The sequence below is a fragment of the Podarcis erhardii genome (genome assembly GCF_964252035.2).
Source record: "Podarcis erhardii genome assembly, chromosome: 7".
NCBI classification, from domain to species: Eukaryota; Metazoa; Chordata; class Lepidosauria; order Squamata; family Lacertidae; genus Podarcis; species Podarcis erhardii.
In genome coordinates this window covers 92,169,457-92,194,210 of record NC_138511.1, presented here as the reverse complement: position 1 = coordinate 92,194,210, position 24,754 = coordinate 92,169,457, and the positions used below count along the sequence as shown (strand labels likewise).

The 24,754-nt window shown below is 48.8% G+C and overlaps 3 protein-coding genes across 7 annotated transcripts in view; 1 reads left to right on the top strand and 2 right to left on the bottom strand.

Moving 5' to 3' along the window:
• Positions 1–453: 453 nt before the first annotated feature.
• On the top strand, positions 454–10,039 carry POLR2I (RNA polymerase II subunit I). 3 transcript variants are annotated; one of them, XM_081869877.1, is made up of 7 exons: positions 506–602; positions 3,862–4,026; positions 6,820–6,874; positions 7,853–7,926; positions 8,848–8,922; positions 9,145–9,196; positions 9,793–10,039. In XM_081869877.1, the coding sequence occupies exons 3-7, from the start codon at positions 6,827–6,829 to the stop codon at positions 9,853–9,855; spliced, it is 312 nt and encodes a 103-aa protein (XP_081726003.1). In that variant the 5' UTR covers positions 506–602; positions 3,862–4,026; positions 6,820–6,826; the 3' UTR covers positions 9,856–10,039. The 3 variants fall into 3 exon arrangements, with proteins under 3 accessions (XP_081726001.1, XP_081726003.1, XP_081726002.1); XM_081869876.1 differs by having other exon boundaries at positions 3,862–4,076; XM_081869875.1 differs by lacking the exon at positions 3,862–4,026 and having other exon boundaries at positions 454–602.
• Positions 10,040–11,172: 1,133 nt separating this feature from the next.
• Positions 11,173–17,503, bottom strand: OVOL3 (ovo like zinc finger 3). 2 transcript variants are annotated; one of them, XM_081869665.1, is made up of 4 exons: positions 17,300–17,503; positions 16,882–17,042; positions 14,623–14,803; positions 11,173–11,752 (listed from the first exon to the last, which is right to left on the bottom strand). In XM_081869665.1, exons 1-4 carry the CDS (start codon positions 17,400–17,402, stop codon positions 11,460–11,462), a joined length of 738 nt encoding a protein of 245 aa, XP_081725791.1. In that variant the 5' UTR covers positions 17,403–17,503; the 3' UTR covers positions 11,173–11,459. The 2 variants fall into 2 exon arrangements, 1 of the variants encoding a protein (XP_081725791.1); XR_014158390.1 differs by lacking the exons at positions 14,623–14,803; positions 16,882–17,042; positions 17,300–17,503 and adding an exon at positions 13,532–13,621 and having other exon boundaries at positions 11,619–11,752.
• Positions 17,504–22,958: 5,455 nt separating this feature from the next.
• Positions 22,959–24,754, bottom strand: part of WDR62 (WD repeat domain 62) — a 28,920-nt gene continuing 27,124 nt past the window's right edge. For both annotated transcript variants that reach the window (XM_081868673.1, XM_081868674.1), the window contains exons 28-30: positions 24,015–24,081; positions 23,659–23,744; positions 22,959–23,426 (exon numbers count right to left, since the gene is read on the bottom strand). In XM_081868673.1, coding sequence (XP_081724799.1) covers positions 23,160–23,426; positions 23,659–23,744; positions 24,015–24,081 — 420 coding nt within the window. In that variant the 3' untranslated portion in view covers positions 22,959–23,159. The remainder of the gene's footprint in view (positions 23,427–23,658; positions 23,745–24,014; positions 24,082–24,754) is intronic.

Below are 24,754 nucleotides of genomic sequence, written 5' to 3'. Positions count from 1 at the left end.
ATAAGAGCATTTAATGAAAAGATTTAGAAAATAGGAGGAAATAAATGAAGCAGAAGTAGCAAACATTTAATGAACCAGAAGGGGAAGTTGAGGGAAGTCACAGGGGGGGGGAATATATATGAATTCTTTTACTATTATTATTATTATATTGATTTGTGGAATATTAAATTGTAAAGCCAATAAAATAATACTAAGAATAATTCCCTTATTTTTATGATGACTTATTTCCAGGGTGCACCCTTTCTCCCAAGCGGGAGTCCCTCCCTCCTCTGCCTCCTTTGGGATCCCTTTTCCCCCCCCCCCCCGGAATCCTTTTCCAGCTCCTCCTTCAGGCGAGGCGACCAGAACATCCACTTCGGCGCGCGCAGACTTCGGAGCGGCCGCGCTCGGGTCTATCCTGGCCCCTGAGGGCTGCCGTAGCCGAAGCGCCGAAGAGGCGGAGGCCGGAAGCCGCGCCTGCGCAGTCCGAGCCCGGGAAGCCGAGCCTGAGCCGGGCTGCGGGCGGGAGGGGCGTTTTGCGCCTGCGCAGTCGGGGCGGTTGCCATGGAGTCGGAAGGGGCCTACGAGCCGGGCTTCGTGGGGATCCGCTTCTGCCAGGAATGGTGAGGCCGAGGGGGGGGCGGGGGAGGCGGGGAGGAGGAGAGGGCGGGGGCCGCACGGAACGGCCCTCCATCAGTCCCTTGGGGGCCGGGCTGGATGACCTCGGGGGTCCCCCTCCCCACGCTGCAGGCCTGTGATATGCCGAGAAGGGGGGGGGGCGGGTACCCTGCATGAGCAAGAACCGAAAATGAACAGGGACTGGCATGGTTTTCCAAAACACGGTCAGGGGTCAGGGAAAGAAAATTGAATTAAATTAAATTAAATATTTAAAAATTCCTTCCAGTAGCACCTTAGAGACCAACTAAGTTAGTTATTAGGGGACGAAGGTGGCGCTGTGGTCTAAACCACGGTGGATCAGAAGGTCGGCGGTTCGAATCCCCGCAATGACGGGGTGAGCTCCCGTTGTTTGGTCCCTGCTCCTGCCAACCTAGCAGTTCGAAAGCACATCAGTGCAAGTAGATAAATAGGTACCACTCCAGCGGGAAGGTAAACGGCGTTTCCGTGCGCTGCTCTGGTTCGCCAGAAGCGGCTTAGTCCTGCTGGCCACATGACCCGGAAAAATTGTCTGCAGAGCGGACAAACGCCGGCTCCCTTGGCCTGTAATGCGAGATGAGCACGCAACCCCAGAGTTGGTCATGACTGGACCTAATGGTCAGGGTCCCTTTACCTTAAGGGACGCAGGTGGCGCTGTGGGTTAAACCCCTGAGTCCCTTGGGCTTGCCGATCAGAAGGTTGGCGGTTCGAATCCCCATGACGGGGTGAGCTCCCGTTGCTCAGTCCCTGCTCCTGCCAACCTAGCAGTTTGAAAGCACATCAAAGTGCAAGCAGATAAATAGGTACCACTCCAGCGGGAAGGAAACGGCGTTTCCGTGCGCTGCTCTGGTTTGCCAGAAGCGGCTCAGTCCTGCTGGCCACATGACCCAGAAGCTGTACGCCGGCTCCCTCGGCCAATAAAGCGAGATGAGCACCACAACCCCAGAGTCGGCCACAACTGGACCTAATGGACCCTTTAACTTTTAAGTTAGTTATTGGTATGAGCTTTCATGTGCATGCACGCTTTTTCAGGTACACGGGGTTAGGGAGAGATGCACGTGGTGGAGCAACAACAGCAGCAGCGGTCATAGTAAGGGGAATAATAGGAAATAGCAACAACAACAACAATTTAACAACAACAACATGCTCCCCTCTTGACTTTCAACTTTCCTGGGCACCTGAAACTAACCACAACTACCTCGGATTTTTGCTCAACCCTCAAGAAGGAAGGGCCTTTTCGCTGGCCAGGTTCAACTCAAACCCATGGGGAAGGTTCCTGGGCATGGCAGAGAGAGATTCTGCCCATGGGATGACCACCTGGTGGAAACTCTTACTCACATGGTTCTTAAATGGAAACTATATGCTGGTCTCCGCCAGCAATTCCTAGAGCAACTCTGGATCCCCAAATGGAAACCAGAGGTCCTACACTTTCTGCTATTGGGGAATGACCAGGAGCTCACCAAGTTAGTGGCCAAATATCTTTATCTGGTACAGTCATACCTCGGGATAAATTTGCTTCAGGATAAGTATTTTGGGTTGCGCAACAAGGTGACCTGGAATTAAAGGAGCGTGTTACTTCCAGGTTTTGCTGCTCGAGCATGCGCAGACGGTAAAAATCACGTCATGCGCATGCGCGGAAGCGGCAAAACGCGGCACATGCAGACGCACAGTCGCATCTTACGTTCTATTCAGGATGTGAACAGGGCTCCGGAATGGATCCCATTTGCATTTTGAAGTACCACTGTATTCTGTTGTCGAAACACATTGCAGACGACTGATCTCCCTGGAGACCTAGAGATGTGACAACAGTCTGCTCTGCCTCTCCTTTTTTGGGGGGTAAATGTTTTGTGCCATGGGGGAAGCGGTAATTCTGTACTGTTATGTTATGGATGTTAGTATGTGATGCCAATAAAAGGTTTGATGATGATGATGATCATGAACAACAACAACAACTTATACCCCATCCATCTGGCTGGGTTTCCCCAGCCACTCTGGGCAGCTTCCAACAAAATATTAATAATTCAGAAAAACTTGAGACATTAAAAGCTTCCCTGCCTTCAGATGTCTTCTAAACATCAGATGGTTGTTTATTTCCTTGACATTTGAAGGGAGGACATTCCACAGGGTGGGTGCCACCACTGAGAAGGCCCTCTGCCTGGTTCCCTGTAACTTGGCTTCTCGCAGCGAGGGAACCGCCAGAAGGCCCTCAGTGCTGGACCTCAGTGTCCGGGCTGAACGATGGGGGTGGAGACGCTCCTTCAGGTATACTGGGCCTTTGAGGCCGTTCAGGGCTTTCAAGGTCAACACCAACACTTTGAATTGTGCTCGGAAACGTACTGGGAGCCAATGTAGGTCTTTCAGGACCGGTGTTATGTGGTCTTAGTGGCCGCTCCCAGTCTAGAGTTATCTGGATCCATTTTAATCTGGCTTTGGGATTTAGATTCAGCGTCAGAAGAGCCTCGATGCGCTGGCTGGTGAGCTGTGGGACTGTTCCCAGAGGGAGGCGATAGAGGGCAGGTGACAGACTCCTTGGCAGTGGTACTTTGGAATATTGTACAATTTTATCTTGTTCCCCTCTACTTTTTAATATCAATATCAAACTGCTGGGAAATATGGATCATGAGATCACTAACATGTCATGTCAGGAGTTTGGAGCACAATGTCACCAGTATGTGAATCATTTGTCTCAGGTGATAAGACTCAAGCAGTAATTGCTTTTAAGAGTAATCCGTGTGGTTATTTCATGGCCCTCTCTTCTTCTCCTCCCAAATTGAGAACTCTGTGTTCCAAACAGGGCGGTAAGCAAACTTAAAAAGTCATCTTGGTTGGCACATGTCTGTGCGCCTCTGGAGCTGAAGCCAAACTCTCTCCAAATCTCCTGAACCAAGCTGTAATATTCCAGCATAATAATATTCCAAGAACTGTTGTTGTTGTTTCTGGGTCATTGGAGCGATAATTGGGAACAGGGTGTTCAGAAAAGGGCGGGATGCAAACTTAAAAAGTAATCAAAACAAAATAAAAAAATTCCTTCCAGTAGCACCTTAAAGACCAACTGAGTTAGTTCTAGGTATGAGCTTTCGTGTGCATGCACACTTCTTGTTTTGTTTGACCATGGCAGACCAACACGGCTACCTATCTGTAACTTAAAAAGTAATCATCGTTGACACCTGTTTGTCTTGAGAGACAATGGAGTGTGCCTCAGGGGGTGAAGTCAAACTGCTGTGTTAGCATCACTGAAATGACCTCCCCGGGTGCAAGCCTGGGCAGTGTGTCTGGAGGTCCTGGGCTGCCCAGATGAGAAGACCCCCCCCCCCCGGCCTCACTGACGTGGTCCAAAGGAAAGCAGAGCAATGTGTTTGGCACCAACTTGGTGGCAGGAGTTGACGGAAGGAGGTGCACAAGGCGCCACCCAACTTCCTTAGCTGACTCCACTCTGGATTTGTGTAGGGTTTACCCCTTAGCTTTCTCTTTGTGCTGGGCCCGGGGGTTAACCCGAGCAACGCGGTCCAGGTCCGGTCCTGAATCCAAGGGTTCCACGAGGAGTCAGTCTGGCAGGACATGAGGCAGGAAACCAGGCAAGGGCAGGTACAGGCTCTCAGGCAGGTTCTGGCAAACAGCAACCTGGGGCGGGGTCCAACAACTTTTATCTCTGTCGGGGTAGCGGCCGGTCCTGATCCCCCGGTGACTCACCTCCCTGTCTCGCCCGAAGGTGAGCACTCCTCCTGCGAATACTCAGGTCTCTCCTTCTCTCAGACTTTCATCTCTGCAGCTCCGGAGACGTCGGTGGGTGACTAGACCCAGGGGCTGCCTCAGCCTCCCCTGACCCAACCGGTAGCGGAGCAGCTGTAAGTGATGGCCCAGCTGGAGGCAACGAGGTCATCCCCGCATCTGGAGCCAGGGCAGGATCAGGCCCCTGACTCGGCCCAGCTGGTGTTTGCTGCAGGGGAACCTTTTCAGACTGGGACTCTTCAGGATCAGGCCCCAGACTAGGTTCAGATGCCGCCTGAGGCAAAGGATCTGGTGCGGACTGAGACCCCTCTGGTTCCGAGTCCGAGCCCCAGTCCCAGGCCATCACACTCTTCTCCCAAAGATATTCTGAAAGGCAGAAGAGATTTAGGACCAGAGTTTTCCTTCCGTTTGATGGGGTCCCTTCCCAGGTGGATGAGCCCCATCTGCCCCTCTCTTCCCTCTGTAGCAGGGGCAGGAATCACCTTCTTGGCCGCTGGACCTCCTGTTGGTCTCATTTGCTCAGTTCGCTGGACACTGTCTTCACACGTAGGGGAAGTTCCTAACTCACCGAGGATTTGAGACCCATTGGCTCCCCTCCAGGGACATATGGGATGTTAGGGGAGGGGGACATGTCATTCTCCTTCCACCTTTGGTCCCAGCCTTGCACTCGGCTCTCACCTGTGGCTCCTTGAAGCTGAGAGCGTGCAACTGTGGCCACAACCTGGGAATTAGTAATGATGATAAGAGTATAATAATTGTTTGGAGGTCTTTTCCAGAAAGTGCTGTTCTGTGGGCTGGCATTGCGCGACCTGTGTGGGCTTCTCTTACACATAAACATGCTTGGCAGAAAAGACACCCAAGCCTACTTAATGTAAAAGGTAAAAAAGATAAAGGATCCCTGAACGGTTAAGTCCAGTCAAAGGCGACTCTGGGGTTGTGGTGCTCATCTCGCTTTCAGGCCGAGGGAGCCGGCGTATGTCCACAGACAGCTTTCCAGGTCATGTGGCCAGCAGGACTAAACCGCTTCTGGCGCAACAAAACACCGTGACGGAAACCAGAGAGCATGGAAACACCATTTACCTTACCGCCACAGCGGTACCTATTTATCTACCTGCACTGGCATGCTTTTGAACTGCTAGGTTGGCAGGAACTGGGACAGAACAAGGGGAACTCACTCTGTTGTGTGGATTCGAACTGCTGTCTTTCTGATGACAAGCCCAAGAAGCTTAATGGTTTAGAGCACAGAGCCACCCATATCCCTTTAATGTAGCAGAGTGAGGGCCATTATCAGGGAGGCTGAGGACTTCAATAAGGGCATACATTTATAATGCGCAATGTTTTATTATGTTTTTATATATGTTGCAAGCTGGGGCAACCCAGCCAAATGGGCAGGGTACACATAATAAAACAGCAATAACAAAAGTAGTATTCCTGCGTCCCTCAATTTATGAGCACAGGAAAAGTGAGGAGAAATGAATGTGCTTCAGTCTGCCTATCCAGCATCTCTTGGAGTTCTGTTCACAGCAGTTTAATGTTCTGATAACGTAATGGGGAAACAAAGAGAGGCAGCGATCCTGCTGAGCTGCAGAGCAAAAAAATGGGTTCGCTTTTAAAACTGGGCTGAAGGAATAATAGAATTGTGGAGGGGCTCCCAGGGGCCAGCTAGACCAACCCCGTGACATGGCAGGAATCACAGTTGAAGCATCCCTGACAGGGGGCCATCCAACCTCCGCTTAAAAACCTCCATGGAAGGAAGAGAAGAGTTTGGGTTTGATATCCCGCTTTATCCCTACCCTAAGGAGTCTCAAAGCGGCTCACATTCTCCTTTCCCTTCCTCCCCCACAACAAGTGGGGCTGAGAGACTTCAAAGAAGTGTGACTAGCCCAAGGTCACCCAGCAGCTGCAGGTGGAGGAGGAGGGAAGCGAACCCCATTCACCAGATTACGAGTCTACCGCTCTTAACCACTACACCACACTGGCTCTCACTGGAGAATCTACCATCTTCTGAGGGAGTCCCTTCCACTGCCTAACAGCTCTTGGCATCAGAAAAAGTTATCCTGCCATGTTGACGGGGGACTTGGGCGCAGGAATCGCTAAGCCTTGTGCTGAGTCAGACTCATGGGTCCATCTAGCCCCATATTGTCTACACGGACTGGCAGCCGTGGTCTCCAGGATTTCAGGCAGAGAACGGAACCTGGGACTTTCTCCCCGCAAAGCAGCTGCTCTCTGCCCCTGGGCTCTGGGCTCCAGCTCCTGTCAGCTCAAGCCAGAACAGCTGTTGCTGCCCACAACATCTGGAGGGTGCCAGGGCCGGGCAAGGCGGCTCTCAGCTGTTGGCCCCCCACTCCCCGCTCAGCTGCATTAGATGTCCGTCCAACTAGTTCTAGTTTTACATTTGCATCTCACCTGTTCTCCAAGAAACTCACTTAAATCTTTCTCTCCTCTCTTTTTTAACAGCAACAACATGTTGTACCCTAAAGAAGACAAAGAGAACAGGATTCTTCTCTATGCTGTGAGTGTCAGGTGGCAATACTCTCTTCAGGGAGACTCCTGAGGCCAGAGTTTCACCATGAGCTGTTGTGGCTTTGTGGCAGTCCCTTCCCAGCTCAGCTGCCTGGCTGGGACCTTTTGGCCGGGAAAGGGGCGAGCTTGGTCATTTTGCCCCTTGTTTGCTAGCTTCGAGCTGCGGACCTTGGGAGGCAGCCATAACTCAGCCTTTGAGATTGCTGGGCACGGATCACGGGTGTGCAGTGTCAGGAACGAGACAGCAGTGAATCACACAGAGCAGGTGGTTGACGCTTTATTAGAAAAACAGGATCCGCACAGGAATGCCTGGCTTAATGAGCCAAGCAACTCTTCTTTGGTAGGTCTTGTCCTTTATGAAGCAGTTGCGGAGACTGAAGGCCCCTGCCTTCCCACAGCTGCCTAAGTCTCCTCTTCCTGGTCTTTCCAGGTCTTTCCTAAGCAATCTGAGACTATGCCTGCAGGTCTTCCTTTGCTCCTCACACTTCATACCTCTCCTGGTCCTGGGAGCCCAGGGAAGAGGGGCACTTGTCACAGCAGGAGGGGGAGACACCTGTTCTGCTTCACCACCCAGACTCATCTCTGCCTCTTGGCCTTCCTCATCCTGCTCTGCCCATAGCTGTCAACTTTTCCCTTTTCTTGTGAGGAATCCTATTCGGACAAAGGGAATTTCCCTTTAAAAAAGGGAAACGTTGACAGCTATGGCTCTGCCGCTTCCGCCTCTGTCTTGATTTTTCTCTGCCACAGACTCCTCCTTCCCATCTCCTCCCTCTGTCCCACCACCAATTCCCGCACTCGGAGCCTTCTTCCCCAGCTGGTGCCTCCCACCGTTCCTCTACGTCCAACCAGTCTGGGACACCCAGGCAGTTTCTCCCTCCTGGCATCAGTCTTGTAGGTAATGTTTTGCCCCCCCCCCAGGGCTTGCTGGGAACGTGAACGTGTGACCATTCTCCTCTTCTCCCTGCAGTGCCGCAACTGCGACTACCAGCAGGAGGCTGACAATAGCTGCATCTACGTCAATAAGATCACGCATGAAGTTGAGTAAGTACCAGCAGCTGCCTTGAAGGAATTGCTGGCCTGCCTTGATGTGCCTGAAGCCCTGGAGAGGCCATTGCCAGCCACGCTGCATAAGGGAACGCCCTGACTTTACATAAGGCAACCTCCTGTATTCCTGCGTTGAAAATCCAGCCTAGTTTTGCATCCACTTTGTTCAGACAAGTGAAACATGGGGAAATGCCCTAGTGGTTGATCACAAGCTGAACGTGAACTGGCGAAGTGACGCAGCTGCAGTGAAAAGTTATTTCTTGGCTGCCTTCACAGAACCATAGTTTCCAATCCAGGTGCCAGGCCAAGGTGGTCAGAGGGAGTGGGGGTGGGGAGCACCCACACAGAAACAATAATAATAATAATAATAATTTATTATTTGTACCCCGCCCACCTGGCTGGGTTTCCCCAGCCGCTGTGGGTGGCTTCCAACAAAGATTAAAAATACATTAAAATATCTCACATTAAAAACTTCCCTGAACAGGGCTGCCTTCAGATGTCTTCTAAATGTTAGGTAGTTGTTTATCTCTTTGACATCTGGTGGGAGGGCGTTCCACAGGGCGGGCGCCACCACCAAGAAGGCCCTCTGCCTCGTTCCCTGTAACTTGGCTTCTCGCTGGGAGGGAACTGCCAGAAGGCCCTCGGAGCTGGACCTCAGTGTCCGGGCAGAACGATGGGGGTGGAGAAATGAGAAGAGAGGGGCTTTTTGGAAAATTCAGAAAAGTGGTAAGGAAGCAGCCATGACTGCAAAAGAAAAGGGTGGCGGGGGGGGGGGTCCCCCAGGGATGGGGCTGACTTTTGACAGCAAGAGATTGCCGTTCATCACATAATGATTTCCACTGTATTTTCAAGATGGGCTGACTGGAAGTGCGCAGGATAACTATCAAAAGAATCACTTTTTAACCATCTGTATTTCAGTGAACTAACCCAGATCATTGCTGACGTTTCCCAGGACCCAACTCTGCCCCGAACAGAGGACCACCCTTGCCAGAAGTGAGTGCTGAGCTGTAGCCATTCTTCTTATTTTTAAAAAGCCTGGCAAATGCCACAAAGCATAGAACAGCCTGGGACAAACAAAAGCCTTTGAAGGGGGCCAGCCCTCCCAGACATCGGGCGTGGGATACCAGCTTGGGAAGGCTGGGTATGGGCCATTGCCTCTGCGCTTCCAGGATCTGCCCTGTCTCATAACCAGATCTTTCTACCCCTGTCTTCCAGGTGCGGCCACAAGGAAGCCGTGTTTTTCCAGTCTCACAGCGCAAGGGCTGAGGTGAGGAGACCTTCTTTTGAGATCTAGGGCAGCTGGTGTTTTTGTAATCCCCGGCAGCAACACCCCTCTTAAAAGTTACGAGCAATGCCATTTGCTCGCTTTGCATGTGGGTTTCCCTACATCGGGTCCTCTACTTCAGTAGCAGAATTTCAGCCGTGACCCCCACGTGATTTGCATGTCTGTTTTCCACCCGCTGCCCCACTCACTTATTCAAATATCTCCTCTTAAAACCAGCTGGGCGGCTGCCATAGAGTTTGGAGGCTCTTGTCACTTTAAAAAACTCCACCAGGGGTGGGTGTTTCAGCTGAGCTCCTTACAGACTCGCAGAAGGGCGTTCCCACTGCCAAAACAATTTGCAGTTCTGCATTTGCAGTTCAAAACAAAACAGCATCATGGTTATGTTGCAAACATAACAGGAGTTTTTTTTCCCAGAGCTCCAAAACCTGGGGATTGGGGTCTGTGGAGGTTTGAAAGGTGGCCTCTGGTTCTGCTGGGTTTTAAGCCTTCACATTTCCCTGGATGTCTTTATGATCACGGGGGCAAGGCATGGAAACACACCTGGAATAGCCGTCTCACCCCTTCCCTCTCTGCTTTAGGATGCCATGCGGCTGTATTACGTCTGCACGGCCCCACACTGCGGTCACCGCTGGACAGAGTGAAGCCTGTGGAGATGTCAGCCCCCTCCTTGTCCCTTTCCTGACGTTACCTTAATTTCTCTCCTTTCTGACAAACTTCCAGATGATTCAACTGCTGCCTGCCTGTGCCTAGACACCCTCTTTGACTTGGGTTGTTTGCGTTTCAGCTCTGTTAATAAAACATGGTTTATATTTTTACAAAAGTAAAGTTGTGCTTCCTCAAGCCTTCCTGGGTGGGGCAGCTGGGGCTGGCCCATTTGTACACAATTAAAGCAGCTTGGCAAGAATAATAGAAGAATAGAACCTTAAGAGTTGGACGGGACCCAGGGGTCATCTAGTCCACCCCCCCATGATCTAGGGTTCAGGTCATGTGGGAGAAAGCATGTGTGGTTTGCCTACCTTTCCCTCATTCCAGCCCACTCCATCCCAACCAGGATGATGGGGCTGAGTGTTCGGTTTAGAGGTGTGGCTTTAAAGATAGCTTGTGCCCACCCGCTTTTAAAAAAATGAGCTACAGTGGTGCCTCGCAAGACGAAAAGAATCCGTTCCGTGAGTCTCTTCGTCTTGCGGTTTTTTCGTCTTGCGAAGCAAGCCCATTGACGGCTTAGCGGATTAGCGCTATTAGCGGCTTAGGGGCTTAGCAGATCAGATGATAAGCGGCTTAGCGGATCAGCTGATAAGTGGCTTAGCGGATCAGCTGTTAAGCGGCTTAGCGGATCAGCTGATAAGCGGCTTAGCAGATCAGCTGTTAAGCGGCATAGCGGCTTAGAAAAAGGGGGGGGGGAACCCGTAGGAACTTGCAAGACATTTTCGTCTTGTGAAGAAGCCCATAGAGAAATTCGTTTTGCGAAGCACCTCCAAAACGGAAAACCCTTTCGTCTAGCGGGTTTTCCGTCTTGCGAGGCGTTCGTCTTGCGGGGCACCACTGTACTTTATTGCAAGACTGCCATGGTCAGAGTGGAGGCCACTTATGTTGCTGCTTTTAAGCAGGAAGCAGAACAAAATATTCCCCTGGCCATGAGGAAACATAGTTTTTAATATAATTATATGCTGTCTCGCCACCAATATTGGCCCCGCGAGGCGGCATGTGACAAAACACAACTCATTACAAGATTAACAGATTAGAAACAGCCACATATTCAGCGCAACCAAAAACTTGGGCAAGTGCAAAAAACGTTTTGGTTGGTGCCTGGAAGAGCGTCACAAAGGCCGAAATGCCTGCAGAGAGCGTTCCACAGCTTGGGGGCCACCACAGAAAAAGCCCTGCCCCTGGCGGTCACCCATCTCGCCTCAGAAAGCAAGGGCACCTGCAACCGAGCTTGGAGAAAAGACTTGAAAACACAGCCTTCTGGGAACCTTCATTTTGAAAACAAAAGTTTTTAGTCCTCCGAGACTGTCGCATATTTTGGTAACAGCTAATTTTGAGAAACATAGATCGCAAGGCAGGGCTGGGCGAGACGCCCAACACTTAGAAGAGGTGCAGAATTGGCACAGTCCCCTCTTGGCACGGGCAACGGAACAACTTGCTCCAAATGCATGATTTGGCTAGTTTTTCTACTCCCCCGTTTTCCGTACATGGGATTTGGGTGCTGCTGTTTCCCGGTTTCCTCGGCCCTGGCCTCTGGGCCTCAGTATGCGGAAGGGTAGAGGACGTGGAACCTGGGGTGGAGGTCGGCCGGCGCCACCTTCTGGAACCCTCTGGCCAGGATCCCGTGGCCGGGGTGCAGGCGGCGGACGTGGCCGTAGTACTCCTCACTGCCGCTGCAGGTGAAGCCACACTCCTCACACACAAAGAGCTTGGAGCGGCGCTCGCGGTAAGCGTATCGCTGCTGGATGCTGTGGATTTTCTTGAGGTGCGACTCGAGGGAGCAGCGCTGGGTGAAGGCTTTGTCGCAGACACAGCAGCGGTACGGGCGGATGCCTGCGGAGGAGCAAATGTCAGGTGGACAGGCCTATATTATTATTCATTGAATTTATATACCATCCTATATCCGGGGGTCTCAAGGCGGTTCACAGAATAAAATCAAGATATAAAACCGCAAAATAATAAAACCTCTACAATTCGATATTTTGTCAGTCTTCAACTCCCGATACTCATTTTTGCTTTCATGCAAAAAGTCCCTTAGAAATTTCCAATCCTTAATACAGGATCGAGAAATTAGAATATCATGGAAAAGTTCATTTATTTCAGTAATTCAACTTAAAAGGTGAAACTGATATATGAGATAGACTCATGACATTCAAAGCAAGATATGTCAAGCCTTTATTTGTTATAATTGTGATGATCATGGCATACAGCTGATGAAAACCCCAAATTAACAATCTCAGAAAATTAGAATATTAAATGAAATCAGCAAAACAAGGATTGCAAATAGAGCAATATTGGACCTCTGAGAAGTTGAAGCATGCATATGTACTCAGTACTTGGTTTGGGCCCCTTTGGCATCAATTACTGCCTCAATGCGGCGTGGCATGGATGCCATCAGCCTGTGGCACTGCTGAGGTGTTATGGAAGACCAGGAAGCTTCAATAGCATTGAATTACTGAAATAAATGAACTTTTCCATGATATTCAAATTTTTTGAGTTTCACCTGTGTCCGTAATGAGTTTTCTCTCATTAATCGCGTTAACTTTGCCATCTCTGGGGAAATTATTTTTATATATTGAATTTATATACTGCCCTATACCCGGGGGTCTCAGGGTGGTTCACAGAATAAAATCAAGATATAAAACCACAAAATACATCATCAAAATAAAAACAACCTGATAGCAGCCCCCCATATGTTTTTTTAAAAAAGGCATAGGATGTCCACCAGGTCGACCAAAGGCCTGGTTAAAAAGGAACGTTTTTTCCTGGCACCTAAAAGTGTGTAATGAAGGCACCAGGCAAACTTCCCTGGGGAGAGCATTCCACAGATGGGGAGCCACTGCAGAGAAGGTCCCGTTCTCTGTTGCCACCCTCTGGACCTCTCGAGGAGGCAGCACACGAAGGAAGGTTTCAGAAGATGATCAGAAGATACGGTTTTGGGGATTCAAAATGACCTTAACAGATGGGAGAGCTGGGCCCAAATTACCACAGTGACTTTCAAGAGGGACAAATGTAAGGGTCTGCACTTTGGCAGGAAGAACCAGATGCACAAATATAAAATGGCGGAGACACCTGGCTTGCGAGTAGGACATAGAAAAAGGATCTAGAGCTTAACATGAGTCCACAGTGTGACGCAGCAGCAAAACTTATGCTATTCTAGGCTGCATCAACAGAAGACTAGTGTCCAGACCAACTAATAGTCCCACTCTACTCTGCCTTGGAATACTGTGTCCAGTTCTGGGCGCCACAATTTAAGAAGGATGTTGAGAAGCTGGAAGGTCACAGAGGAGGGCAACCAAGGGTCTGGAAACCAAGCCTGATGAGGAACGCTTGAAGGAGCTGGGTATGTTTAGCCTGGAAAAGAGGCTGAGAGGAGATATGATGGCCATCTTCAAATATCTCAAGGGCTGTCATATGGAAGATAGAGCAAGCTTGTTTTCTCCTGCTCTAGAGAGTAGGACTTGAACTCATGGCTAAAAGTTACAGGAATGAAGATTTTGGGCTCTCGCTAGGAGCAAACCGTGTGGGATCTCGGCCTTTTCCTGGAGGAGACTGCGGCCAAGGTGGTGGAAGTGGAGCAGAAAATAAGAAGCGTACTTTCTGGAAGTTCACCTATCAGGGTGTTGACCTGGACCAGCTTCTTGACATGTCCTCCAAGCAGCTGATGCAGCTGTACAGCGCCCACCGGCGGTGCGGCTCAACAACAATAAATATATTTTTTTCTCCTGACCAGCCAGAACGTGGGAAGTTTTTTAAAAATAATGTAATTTGAAATGTATAATTGGCTTTATTATTTGTATTGTGGTGGCAAGATTTGATATTCTACCAATTAGAGTGTTATTAAAGAAAAATTAATAAAAATTATTTACAATGTTAACGGAGAAATCTGAGACCTCCCTTGGACAAAAAACAAGGACCCCAGCCAGGAATCCCAGAGCAAAACAGCAGCCAGTCGGCTTGGTCTTGATTGAAGACTGTCGTGACAGGACTCCCACCTGCCACCAGGTGGAACAAGATGGAAGCCCCGAACAAAAGAGCCCCAAACGTTTATTAGCTGCTAATCCCCATGTTACACCCCCCCAAACTACATCACTCATACATCATGAAAGGGGAGGTCTGGTGGCCGTAATCTGAGCATCCTGGACCCTGCCCCATGGTTCCCCTTGCCCTCCACCCAACAAGTGAAACAAAAGAGATATTTACATTTCCCTGTTTCCCAGCTAAATTAATCCCACCCTTTTGTCTTCAACTGGGTTTGTTGTTTCTGGAATGGCTACCTGTCTGGCACTCAGGTATCAGGATGCCAGGAATTATCACTCAGGCAGAGGGGCTGCTGAGGAGCTGAGCTCACATGTCTATAGGAATTTCTGAAGTTTTCCCAGTGAGCCAGCACATAGATGCATTTATCAGTGAATTGTTACATTTGGTATTGTGCAGCGGAGGCCCTTTGAATAGATAGGGAGAAACTGTGATGAAGTGCTTTGTGGGAACAAATCATAAAAGTCACAAAAGTGATTGTGCTGATTTTGGTAGTGGGCTGCATGTGTGTGATATCTGCTGGAGGGGCAACCCCCCCAACCTATGCATAAATTCCTGCAACAACAACAAAACACAATCCATTGGTCAATATGGATGTTCTGTTTGTAAGTTCCCCACCAAGGTGAGCAACAAGAGCCAAGGCCCTCGCGGGGTGAGGTCCCCACCTGTGTGCGTCCTCAGGTGCCTCTTGAGGTCGAAGGTGTCATTGAAGCCCTTGCCGCAGTACCTGCAGACGTGCTTCTTGACCAAGCTGTGGCACTTGAGGTGGCGGTTCAGCATGCGCTGCAGAGGGAAGTGCTTGCTGCACACGCAGCACTGGAACTGCGGCGCTGCAGGACTCCTGCCCTGGACGGAGCAGAAAGGGAAGAAGCGAGACAGGTTGGGAGTTTGCAAACCAGAGGACCTGCAATGTTATGCAACCCAGAGGCTTGGAACTACCACTCCCCTCAGTCTCAGCCAGCATGGCCATTCCATTCATTTTTCTTTTCATACAATTGCGGAGGTGCGCAGCCTGGGAGTCATTCTGGACTCACGGCTGTCCATGGAGGTGCAGGTCCATTCTGTGTCCAGGGCAGCTGTCTACCAGCTCCATCTGGTATGCAGGATGAGACCCTCCCTGCCCACAGAGTGTCTCGCCAGAGTGGCGCATGCTCTGGTTATCTCCCGCTTGGACTACTGCAATGCACTCTACGTGGGGCTACCTTTGAAGGTGACCCGGAAACTACAACTAATCCAGAACGTGACAGCTAGACTGGTGACTGGGAGCGGCCGCCGAGACCATATAACACCTGTCATGAAAGACCTTCATTGGCTCCCAGTACGTTTCCGAGCTGACCTTTAAAGCCCTAAATGGCCTCGGCCCAGTATACCTGAAGGAGTGCCTCCACCCCCATCATCCAGCCCGGACATTGAGGTCCAGTGCCGAGGGCCTTCTGGCGGTTCCCTCCTTGTGAGAAGTGAGGTTACAGGGAACCAGGCAGAGGGCCTTCTCGGTGGTGGCGCCCGCCCTGTGGAACGCCCTCGCATCAGATGTCAAAGAAATAAACAACTATCTGACATTTAGAAGACATCTGAAGGCAGCCCTGTTTAGGGAAGTCTTTAATGACTGATGTTTTAATGTAATTTTAATATTTTGTTGGAAGCCGCCCAGAGTGGCTGAGGTAACCCAGCCAGATGGGCGGGGTAGAAATAATAAATTATTATTATTATATTTTATTATAGTTGGAAGGGACCCCAAGGGTCATCTAGTCCAACCCCCTGCCATGCAGGAACCTTTTGCCCAACGCGGGGCTCAAACCCACAACCGTGAGATTAAGAGTCTCGTGCTCTACCCACTGAGCTCCAATATTTATTGCATATAATTTATAAACCGCTTGATTGCAGGAAACAAACCTCAAAGCAGTTTACGAAAATGGCAATAGAATTATCGTTACATGATTGAAAACATTCATAAAACCACAAGAGAAGAGATTAAAACACATCAAAACTCACACAAGCTTTCTAAACTATCTAGGTAAGCTTGTCTAAATAAGGATGTCTCCAGCAGGTGCTGATAAGAATACAGTTAAGGCTGATATCCAGTGCCAGGGAGTTCCAAAGCGTTGGTTCTGCCACACTAAGCGACTGAGTTCTTACGGACGCAGGGTGGCTGTTACGTGGCACCTTTTTTTGCAACATTTATCTTGGATAAAGAAGCACATCAACTGCTTTTGGAAAACCAAATTATTTTTATGCTACCTTCTGAAGATTTCAGGTAATGCTAAATAACAATAATATATACCGTATTTTTGGCTCTATAAGACTCACTTTTTCCCTCCTAAAAAGTAAGGGGAAATGTGTGTGCGTCTTATGGAGCGAATGCAGGCTGCGCAGCTATCCCAGAAGCCAGAACAGAAAGAGGGATTGCTGCTTTCACTGCGCAGCGATCCCTCTTGCTGTTCTGGCTTCTGGGATTCAGAGTGTTTTTTCTTGTTTTCCTCCTCCAAAAACTAGGTGCGTCTTGTGGTCTGGTGCGTCTTATAGAGCGAAAAATACGGTAATTACACTGAAACAGAAGAAGTGTGCATGCACACGAAAGTTTATACCAGAACAAACTTAGTTGGTCTATAAGGTGTTGCTGGACAATTTGTAATTTATTTTTTATTTTGACTGCATCAGACCAGCACAGCTACCTACCTGAATAATGTATAACTGCAAGCACCTCTCAATCATTCTTTATGGGTTCTGTGACTTGTGCACGCATTTTACGTACCCAGCCAAACAAAATCATATTATTTCAGCCCAAACATGTTTCGAATCCCCAGGTCACGCCTCAACTTTTTAGCACCCCTCATTTTCGGAATTGGAAAGCTGGAACAATTCAAGACGCCCTGATCTGGCCGGCCACTGTGAAAACAGCTGGCCTGATCTTCCTGGGTTCTTACCTTGCTGCTCCTGGGATATTTCCCCACGGGATCCAGTTGAGGGTGACACGGGCTTTGAGCGAGGCCTTGGAGGAAGTTTCCTGCGTGGGTTCTTCCCCACACATTCACCGAGCCGCCTGCGAGGAGCCTGGGGTCTGCCAGAGTTTGAGCCAAGCTGCCTTCTGGAAAAACCAGTGCCGGATTTACGTATAAGCTAAACAAGCTCTAGCTTAGGGCCTCACTCTCTTGGGGCCCCCCCCAAAAAATTAAAGGAAAAAAACCTGGATGTACATTTCCCAAAAATAGAAGATAAAAAACAAATAAAATAAAACCTACATTGTGTTGTGTAGGCTCCTATGATGCAAGTCATGGCCCCCGCCTGCTCCCTAAAATATCACTTTCATGTTGAAGGCAACGCAAAAAAAATTAGCACACCTACCTGGGATGTACAAGTCTCCGCGAAGTTGGTCAGAGAGCTCTCCCCAATCCCGGGACGCCAGTCGGGTCGAGACTCGCCGCTTGACCAGGAAAGATTTAGGCATGGCTGGCGCAACCGTAGGCTTGAGATTCCCTAGCGGGACTTTGGCACTTTGACAGCAGTCACGAAATTAAAAGACGCCTGCTTCTTGGGAGAAAAGCCATGACAAACCTAGACAGCATCTAAAAAGTAGAGACATCACCTTGCCAACAAAGGTCCGTATAGTAAAAGCTATGGTTTTCCCAGTAGTGATGTATGGAAGTGAGAGCTGGACCATAAAGAAGGCTGATCGCCGAAGAATTGATGCTTTTGAATTATGGAGCTGGAGGAGACTCTTGAGAGTCCCATGGACTGCAAGAAGATCAAACCTCTCCATTCTGAAGGAAATCAGCCCTGAGTGCTCACTGGAAGGACAGATCCTGAAGCTGAGGCTCCAAGACTTTGGCCACCTCATGAGAAGAGAAGACTCCCTGGAAAAGACCCTGATGTTGGGAAAGATGGAGGGCACAAGGAGAAGGGGACGACAGAGGACAAGATGGTTGGACAGTGTTCTCGAAGCGACCAGCATGTGTTTGACCAAACGGCGGGAGGCAGTGGAAGACAGGAGGGCCTGGCGTGCTCTGGTCCAGGGGGTCACGAAGAGGCGGATACCACTAAATGACTAAACAGCAACAAGAAGATTCTCTCCTGCTCTGCCTCTTTTCCAGATCAGAGGCTACAACCCCAGTTTCTCATCCAAACACCCAGCTACCTTCTACAAAAGCAGGAACAGGCACCCAGAAATCAAACCACTCACCTTCTGGTCTGTTGCCAAGCCGAATCCAAAATCTCCGCCGAAGTCCAGTGAAGGTTCTGATTCTAGAGACGAGTGCGAAAGAGCCTGGGCTGTTTACAAGAGCGACACTGGATATCTCGCGATTTGAATCAGTGTTGCGGGGCAGGTGTGTATGCGTGTGCGTTCTGAATGCGAACCGAATCCCAGCTCCTTTGCATACTTTGTGCTCCTAACTGCAAAGGCAACAAGAGATCTCCATCCTCTCTATGCAAATCCTGCACTTCGCTCTAGAGGGAAGAGTTGAGGACGGTTAGCCGGCTTGTCTCTTTGAACAGGACAGCTGCAGGAAACGGGCGGTTCACCCGATACTCGATGGCAACAGTGCTCACTCACATGCGTCAAACTGGACATTGAAAAAGGCCAACCTGTTCACCACCAAAACACCATCAGTTGGCCTAGAATTTAATGACCGGGGGAAATTGGGCAGGTTTTTAAAAAAGTAACCTTTGCACACTAACACAACACACCCCTGCTAGATCTTTGCCTGTCACCGGTGTGTTCTGAGGAGTTGCCATTATTATCATTATTATTAATCGAATTTATATACCGCCCTAGACCTGGGGGTCTTATGGCGGTTCACAGAATAAATCTAGGCATGCAGCATTTGACTAGATGGATCCGTGTCCTGACCCAATGTAAGACTGTTCTTTCACTAACACTTGCAACTGGAGGAGCACCACTAGCAGAAGATACTAATACTACACAGAGCAAGCTAAAAGGTTAAGTAGCCAGCACTTCTAGCATCTTGAAACACTGCAGTCAGGACAGAGGTACAGGGGTACCTCGGGTTAAGAACTTAATTCGTTCCGGAGGTCCGTTCTTAACCTGAAACTGTTCTTAACCTGAGGTACCACTTTAGCTAATGTCGCCGCACCGCCACCACGCGATTTCTGTTCTCATCCTGAAGCAAAGTTCTTAACCCGAGGTAATATTTCTGGGTTAGTGGAGTCTGTAACCTGAAGCGTCTGTAACCTGAAGTACCACAGTATTGTGGTACTTCAGGTTACAAACTTAAAACCATGGAGAAACCTGGTCTGAACAAAGACCTTGGATTCTTATCTCATTACACATGACAAAGCCATTTTTCACCTTCTCACCCCTTGCTTTTTCCTGTAAGACCTATTGCAGTCGTTAAGAGTCGTCAACAGGCTCATCACAGCTATCTGCCAATCACCCATTCCCACCACCCTTCTGAGTAATACCCCTCCCCACCTTCTCACTATATAGAAGGGTCTGGTGACTTCTGTCTCAGTGTATCTGAAGAAGTGTGCATGCACACGAAAGCTCATACCTAGAACTAACTTAGTTGGTCTTTCAGGTGCTACTGGAAGGAATTTTTTTATTTTGTTTTCACAGTATTGGGATCAGAGTGCTGGCCAGAGCCGTGGCTAATCATGTATGTATAATGCTACACCATGAAAGCAATTTATTTTTGCAAAATAGACAGGTTATTAGGGAAACAAGGTGCTGTAAGAATAAATCACTATGTGATAAACTAGAGTTTAGGACATACATGCAACAGTTGGAACAGTTCAACACTGAAGCCCATGAGAGAATGGTGGGTTCTGCCATACAGGATGTTCAAGCTCTGATTTCCTGCAATGAACCATCTTGGCAAAGGCTGGGTACGAGAAATGCCTTCCGTTAGGGATTGCAGGAAAAGACCTGCCAAGGAAATTCAGAAATATCTTGATGTCTGCGACAACGGCGGCAAGAGTCCCAATAGCACAAGGATGGAAGAACGAGGAAATCCCGACAAAAGAAGAGTGGCAAGGGAAATGGATGGACTATGCAGAACTGGCGAAATTGACATACAAACTGCGAGACAAGGACAATGGTGGCCTTAAAGAAGAATGGGAACTTTTTACAAATTACTTAAAATAACCAACAAAATGAATTGGACTCCTTGGCAGGTTTTGAATAAACACACACAAATTTATTATTGTTAATGTAATTGATAAGATAATTTAAGGATCTTTACAATTTCATAATATGCAGAGAATAATATGTGTTGAAAAACTGGAGATAAGAGCTGAGGGAAGTCTTGTAGGGGTTTTTTCTTGGGGAGGGGAGAAGGGGGAAAAAGGGGGGAACAAAGATGATATGCTTTTGATAATTTGTTATGTTGAAATTATTAATAAAAATTGTTTTTTTTTAACAAAAGAGAGAAATGCCTTCCTGCCACCGCAGAAAAGCCCCACCCTGTGAGCAAGCCTGGGAGTGGGGGGGGGGTTGTTTGGGCAGCCGGTTCCCGGTGGGTTTTTCCAGCCCAGATGCTCGCAAGCAAACAAATCTCTCCTTTCAAACAGAGCCACATTTCCATGTCTCACTCGGATTTGAATAAACCTGTTTCCATGGACAGCTTTCTGAGCAGTTTGATTTTATGCAGCCGACTCTCTCTCTCTCTCTCGAGTTTTGATTAACAAACCATGCCGGAGAGTTCAGCCGAGGTCTTACCTTGACTGTATCGCTAACCGGGAGCTGCTGCAGAAAGTGGCCGTGGGACGTGCTCCTGATCAGGGTTCCAGACAAGACAGCCCGGCCATCTTCCAGGAGATTCCATCCCGTCCCTCACGCCTCCCATTTCCGTATTTATTCCATATTTCCATCTACTACAGAGTTAGGTTCAAGAGCCTTGCATTGATTTACAAAGCCCTGAACAACTTTGGTCAAGCCGAACTGGGGGAATTGCCTGAACACTTAATATCCCAGCTCAATCACAGAGATCGTCTGCAGGGCCATAACTGGTCATTTCCCTGAGTTGGCAAGGCTCATTTGACAACAAGAAGGAACCGGGACTTCAGTGTCATTGGCCCAGTCCTGTGGAACTCTCTGCCACTAGAGATTCAGCAGGTGCCCTCTGTTTTGACTTTTAAATGCTTGCTGAATTTTTCCCCCCAGCAGGCTTACAGTTGAGAATACATTGTACTTCAATAATGAACTGATGTCCGATCTTAATTTTTAATACTTTACTGTATGGATTTATGTATGTTTGTTGCAAGCTGCTTTCATATGTTTTAAGAGGTAATGGAAATAAATAAAATAAACAAATGTTTTCCTCTCAACAGTAGGTCTTAAGAACATGGAAGAGCCCTCCTGCGGCGCAACAAAGATCCGTCTAGTCTCAATCTCTCTTTTCATGGTAGGAAGCGTAGGATCATGCTGTCCCGTCCCCCCCGCCCCCCCCCCCGAGCCCAGTCCTAGTCAGCTGCTAGGAATGTCAAAAGCTACCAAGCCAGACCATTGCACAAAACAAATGAAGTACCGTGAAAATCCCTGAAATGAGAAGTAATCGACTAGAAATATCTTATGGCGATAAACTAAATAGTAAAAATCACAAAGTTTAAGAAAAAAATTAGAAAAACCTAAAACTGAACAAAGCCTTAATGGGATGCTGGCTACAAACCTCGTTTCACTGAACTATTCAGTTTCCTCAGAAAGAAATAGAAAACTCATAAACTTTAAATGACCAAAATTCAAAAAAAGGGGGTAGAACTCCCCAAAAATTCTGAAGTATTATAATAGTTCAATGAAATGAGGTTTGTAGCCAGCATCCCGTTAAGGCTTTGTTCAATTTCAGGTTTTTCTAATTTTTCCCTTAAACTTTTTGATTTTTACTATTTGGTTTATTTCCATAAGGTAATATTTCTAGTCGATTACTTCTCGTTTCAGGGATTTTTGCGGTATTTCATTTGCTTTCTGCAATTTCTCGGTTCCGTGACTGTCTTTTTACTACCAAGTCAGAGCATGGCTCCATCAAGCTCAGTACTGTGGACACTAACTGGCAGCAGCTCTCCAGGGTTTCAAAGATACCGTATTTTTCACTCCCTAAGGCGCACCGGACCATAGGGCGCACCTAGTTTTTAGGGGGGGAAATAAAGGGGGGGGGAGGAATTATTTCCCCCCCCAGCCCCAAAGAGCAAAGAAGCCAAGACAGCGAGCAGGATCCATCCCGCTGTCTGTCTTGGCTTCCTCTTTAGCCACGCACAACCTCTTCAGCCGGGAGAGGCTGCACGCAGCTTTGGCAGAAGCCAAGAAGCGCTCCGAAGGTTTGCGGATAGCTGCCTGAAGCCTGGAGAGTGAGAGGGGTCGGTGCGCACCAACCCCTCTCACTCTCCAGGCTTCAGTGAAAGCCTGCATTCGCTCCATAGGACGCACACACATCTCCCCTTCATTTTTGGAGGGGGGGGGGAATGTGTCCTATAGAGCGAAAAATACGGTAGTTCTCAGACCTGCCTGAAGTTGGCTCTGCAATGCTCCACTGCGGAGTTACAGCCCCACACACTCATATGAAGTCCATAAGCATGATATGACTCCTGCTTGTTGCACAGGACTTCACCTTCCTCTCGCCCCCCCCCCTGCAGCTCTCTGTGTGCCCCCATAAATCTCTTCTAGAGGGTTGGGAGCAGATCTGGGAAGCATGAAGGGGGATGAAGACTGCTCACTCAGCAGTGAGTCCCACCCAATCAACACACACACACACACACACTTTTCAAAATCTAATACAATTTTATTAATTCTCAAAACCAAGAAAAAAACAGCAAACGTTTAAGAACCGCTGTTGCAAAGCAGTGTTCACACTCACACAGACGGACAAAGGAAGCACCGTGGAGGAATATCAGAGCACCCATAAGAACTTACCTCACCCTGCTTCTCCTCCTACTCCCCTCATTCTTATAAAGAATGTTTTTCGTAAGAGGTCTCTGGGAAAAGCTAAAAACGACAACTTGTCAGTATTTGCTTCCAGGGGGAAAATATATGTATATGTGTGTGTGTGTGTGTGTGTGTGTGTGTGTGTGTGTGTGTGTACAGGAAACATAGACTAGAGTTATAAACTAGAGTTACAAATGCTAATCTGTCCCCTTCTTGACTGCTGTTAACTCCTCAGGAGTCACACGGAAGTTAATGGGCACGTTCTCTTGAACTCAGCGCCGCAATAAATTTCGTTTAGGGGCGGGGCAGACGTATCCCCTTGCCAGGGGCGATTCAGGCGACGTCCGCTTTGTGGGTTTCCTCCAGCTTCTTCTGGACCATGTTCAGCAGCGAGTCGGAGTAATGCTTCAGGAGAGAGCGGGTCTCGCTGTCCTGAAGGCGCTTCTGCCAGGGCGAGGGGCTGTCCGTGGCTGTTGCCGCGTCTGTGTTGTTCTTGATCGCTCGGGAGTCCAGCTCCCGTTTCATCCAGGAGAAAGTGCTAAGCAGCCGGTTCTTTACGTGGAGAAGCTCCTCCTCCGTGGAGTCGCAGCAGGATGTCACCTGCACAGGAAAAGGACAAACGCTTTCACACCCAGGATTCGCACCCGTGACCGAAACTGGGCTGGGACAAGGATGCCAGGGACCCACACCACCACAACAGTACCCCACAGCCCTATATAAACCATCTCCTAGACATCTGACAGGATAATCTGATGACCCCCCCCCGAAATATGTAGATGGAGAAGAATTTTTTGGAAAAGTTCTGATGTCGCTGCCTTTTCCTATATCTCACCTTATCGTAAAGCTGCAAAGTCTCTTGAAACTTGGTGCACAAAGGCTGCAGGTTTATTTCAAAGTTTTTGACCAGGACCTGTGATTCTAAGAACATAGGGAGGGGGGCGGGAAGAGAGAGATTTCTACATTTGGAGCCTTCCCAGAAGGGGAAGAGGGGAACACACCCAACAGCATTCTTCAGTTGAGAACTGATTGCATCAACTGGCATTTCTGGAAATCCACCCTACGCAGCGGCAGAGTCAAATCCACACCCTGCAGCAGCGAATGTTTCTCCACAACGGGGAACGGTAACAGTTCCTGCCTCTGCTACATGACAAACCTGTTGCAAACACAACATTACAGAAAGTTTCCTACCTGAGGCGATGAACGCTCTGGCGTCAAGCTTTTCCTTCAGCTCACAGCTGGTTTCTTCAGAAAGTTTCTAAAGCAGTTACATCACAGACTGTTAGAAACCAAAACCCCGGGCTGCAAGTTTAAAAGCATTGCAGATGCCCCAAACCCCAAGGTCTGGGTGCCTTCCTTGCCTGCAAAATACCTAGCCACCATTTCCCGTGCATCGACTCTGAGGCCGGAGAGTTCGGGCATTTCAGCAGGCTATAGAGCTGCCAGCACAGCATTTGCCAATCTGGTGCCCTCTGGAGCTTCCACACTACAACGCCCCTCGGCCACAGCCAGCGCAGCTGCATCAGTGTAACAAGGAATGCACTGGGAATTTCACACACCCTAAACGGTTACGAGCAACTCCCAATTTATGCGGGGGTTACGTTCCAGTTAAACTGCTTTCAAGTCATTTACATTTGCAAATGTGGAAGGATCAAAGAAAAGCCTTATTTACATCTCTGAACTGGGCACATGGAGCTGCCTTTGAGGACATCAATTTGTCTAGACCAGGGGTGGCCAACTCCCGAGAGACTGTGATCTACTTTCAAAATTAAAATCTGGCAGTAATTGACCCATTTTTTAGGGGTTCAGATCAAAGTTGTGGAGCGTTTTTGGGGGGCTAAGGGATTTTTTGCAGCTCTTCTGAGGGAGGAACAGAAGCAGCCACTGACCTTATGATCGCTGGCCAGATAACAGCCTCGGTTTCTAAACTC

What these genes read in the sequence shown, in the direction of transcription:
- POLR2I (XM_081869875.1), top strand. Translation starts at nt 544, where the DNA reads ATGGAGTCGGAAGGGGCCTACGAGCCGGGCTTCGTGGGGATCCGCTTC. An exon ending in ATCCGCTTCTGCCAGGAATG is followed by an intron (nt 603 to 6,819) that starts GTGAGGCCGAGG and finishes CTTTTTTAACAG; the next exon opens with CAACAACATGTTGTACCCTA. An exon ending in CTCACAGCGCAAGGGCTGAG is followed by an intron (nt 9,197 to 9,792) that starts GTGAGGAGACCT and finishes TCTCTGCTTTAG; the next exon opens with GATGCCATGCGGCTGTATTA.
- OVOL3 (XM_081869665.1), bottom strand. Translation starts at nt 17,402, where the DNA reads ATGCCTAAATCTTTCCTGGTCAAGCGGCGAGTCTCGACCCGACTGGCG. An exon ending in CGGAGACTTGTACATCCCAG is followed by an intron (nt 17,043 to 17,299) that starts GTAGGTGTGCTA and finishes TGGTTTTTCCAG; the next exon opens with AAGGCAGCTTGGCTCAAACT. An exon ending in AATATCCCAGGAGCAGCAAG is followed by an intron (nt 14,804 to 16,881) that starts GTAAGAACCCAG and finishes TGCTCCGTCCAG; the next exon opens with GGCAGGAGTCCTGCAGCGCC.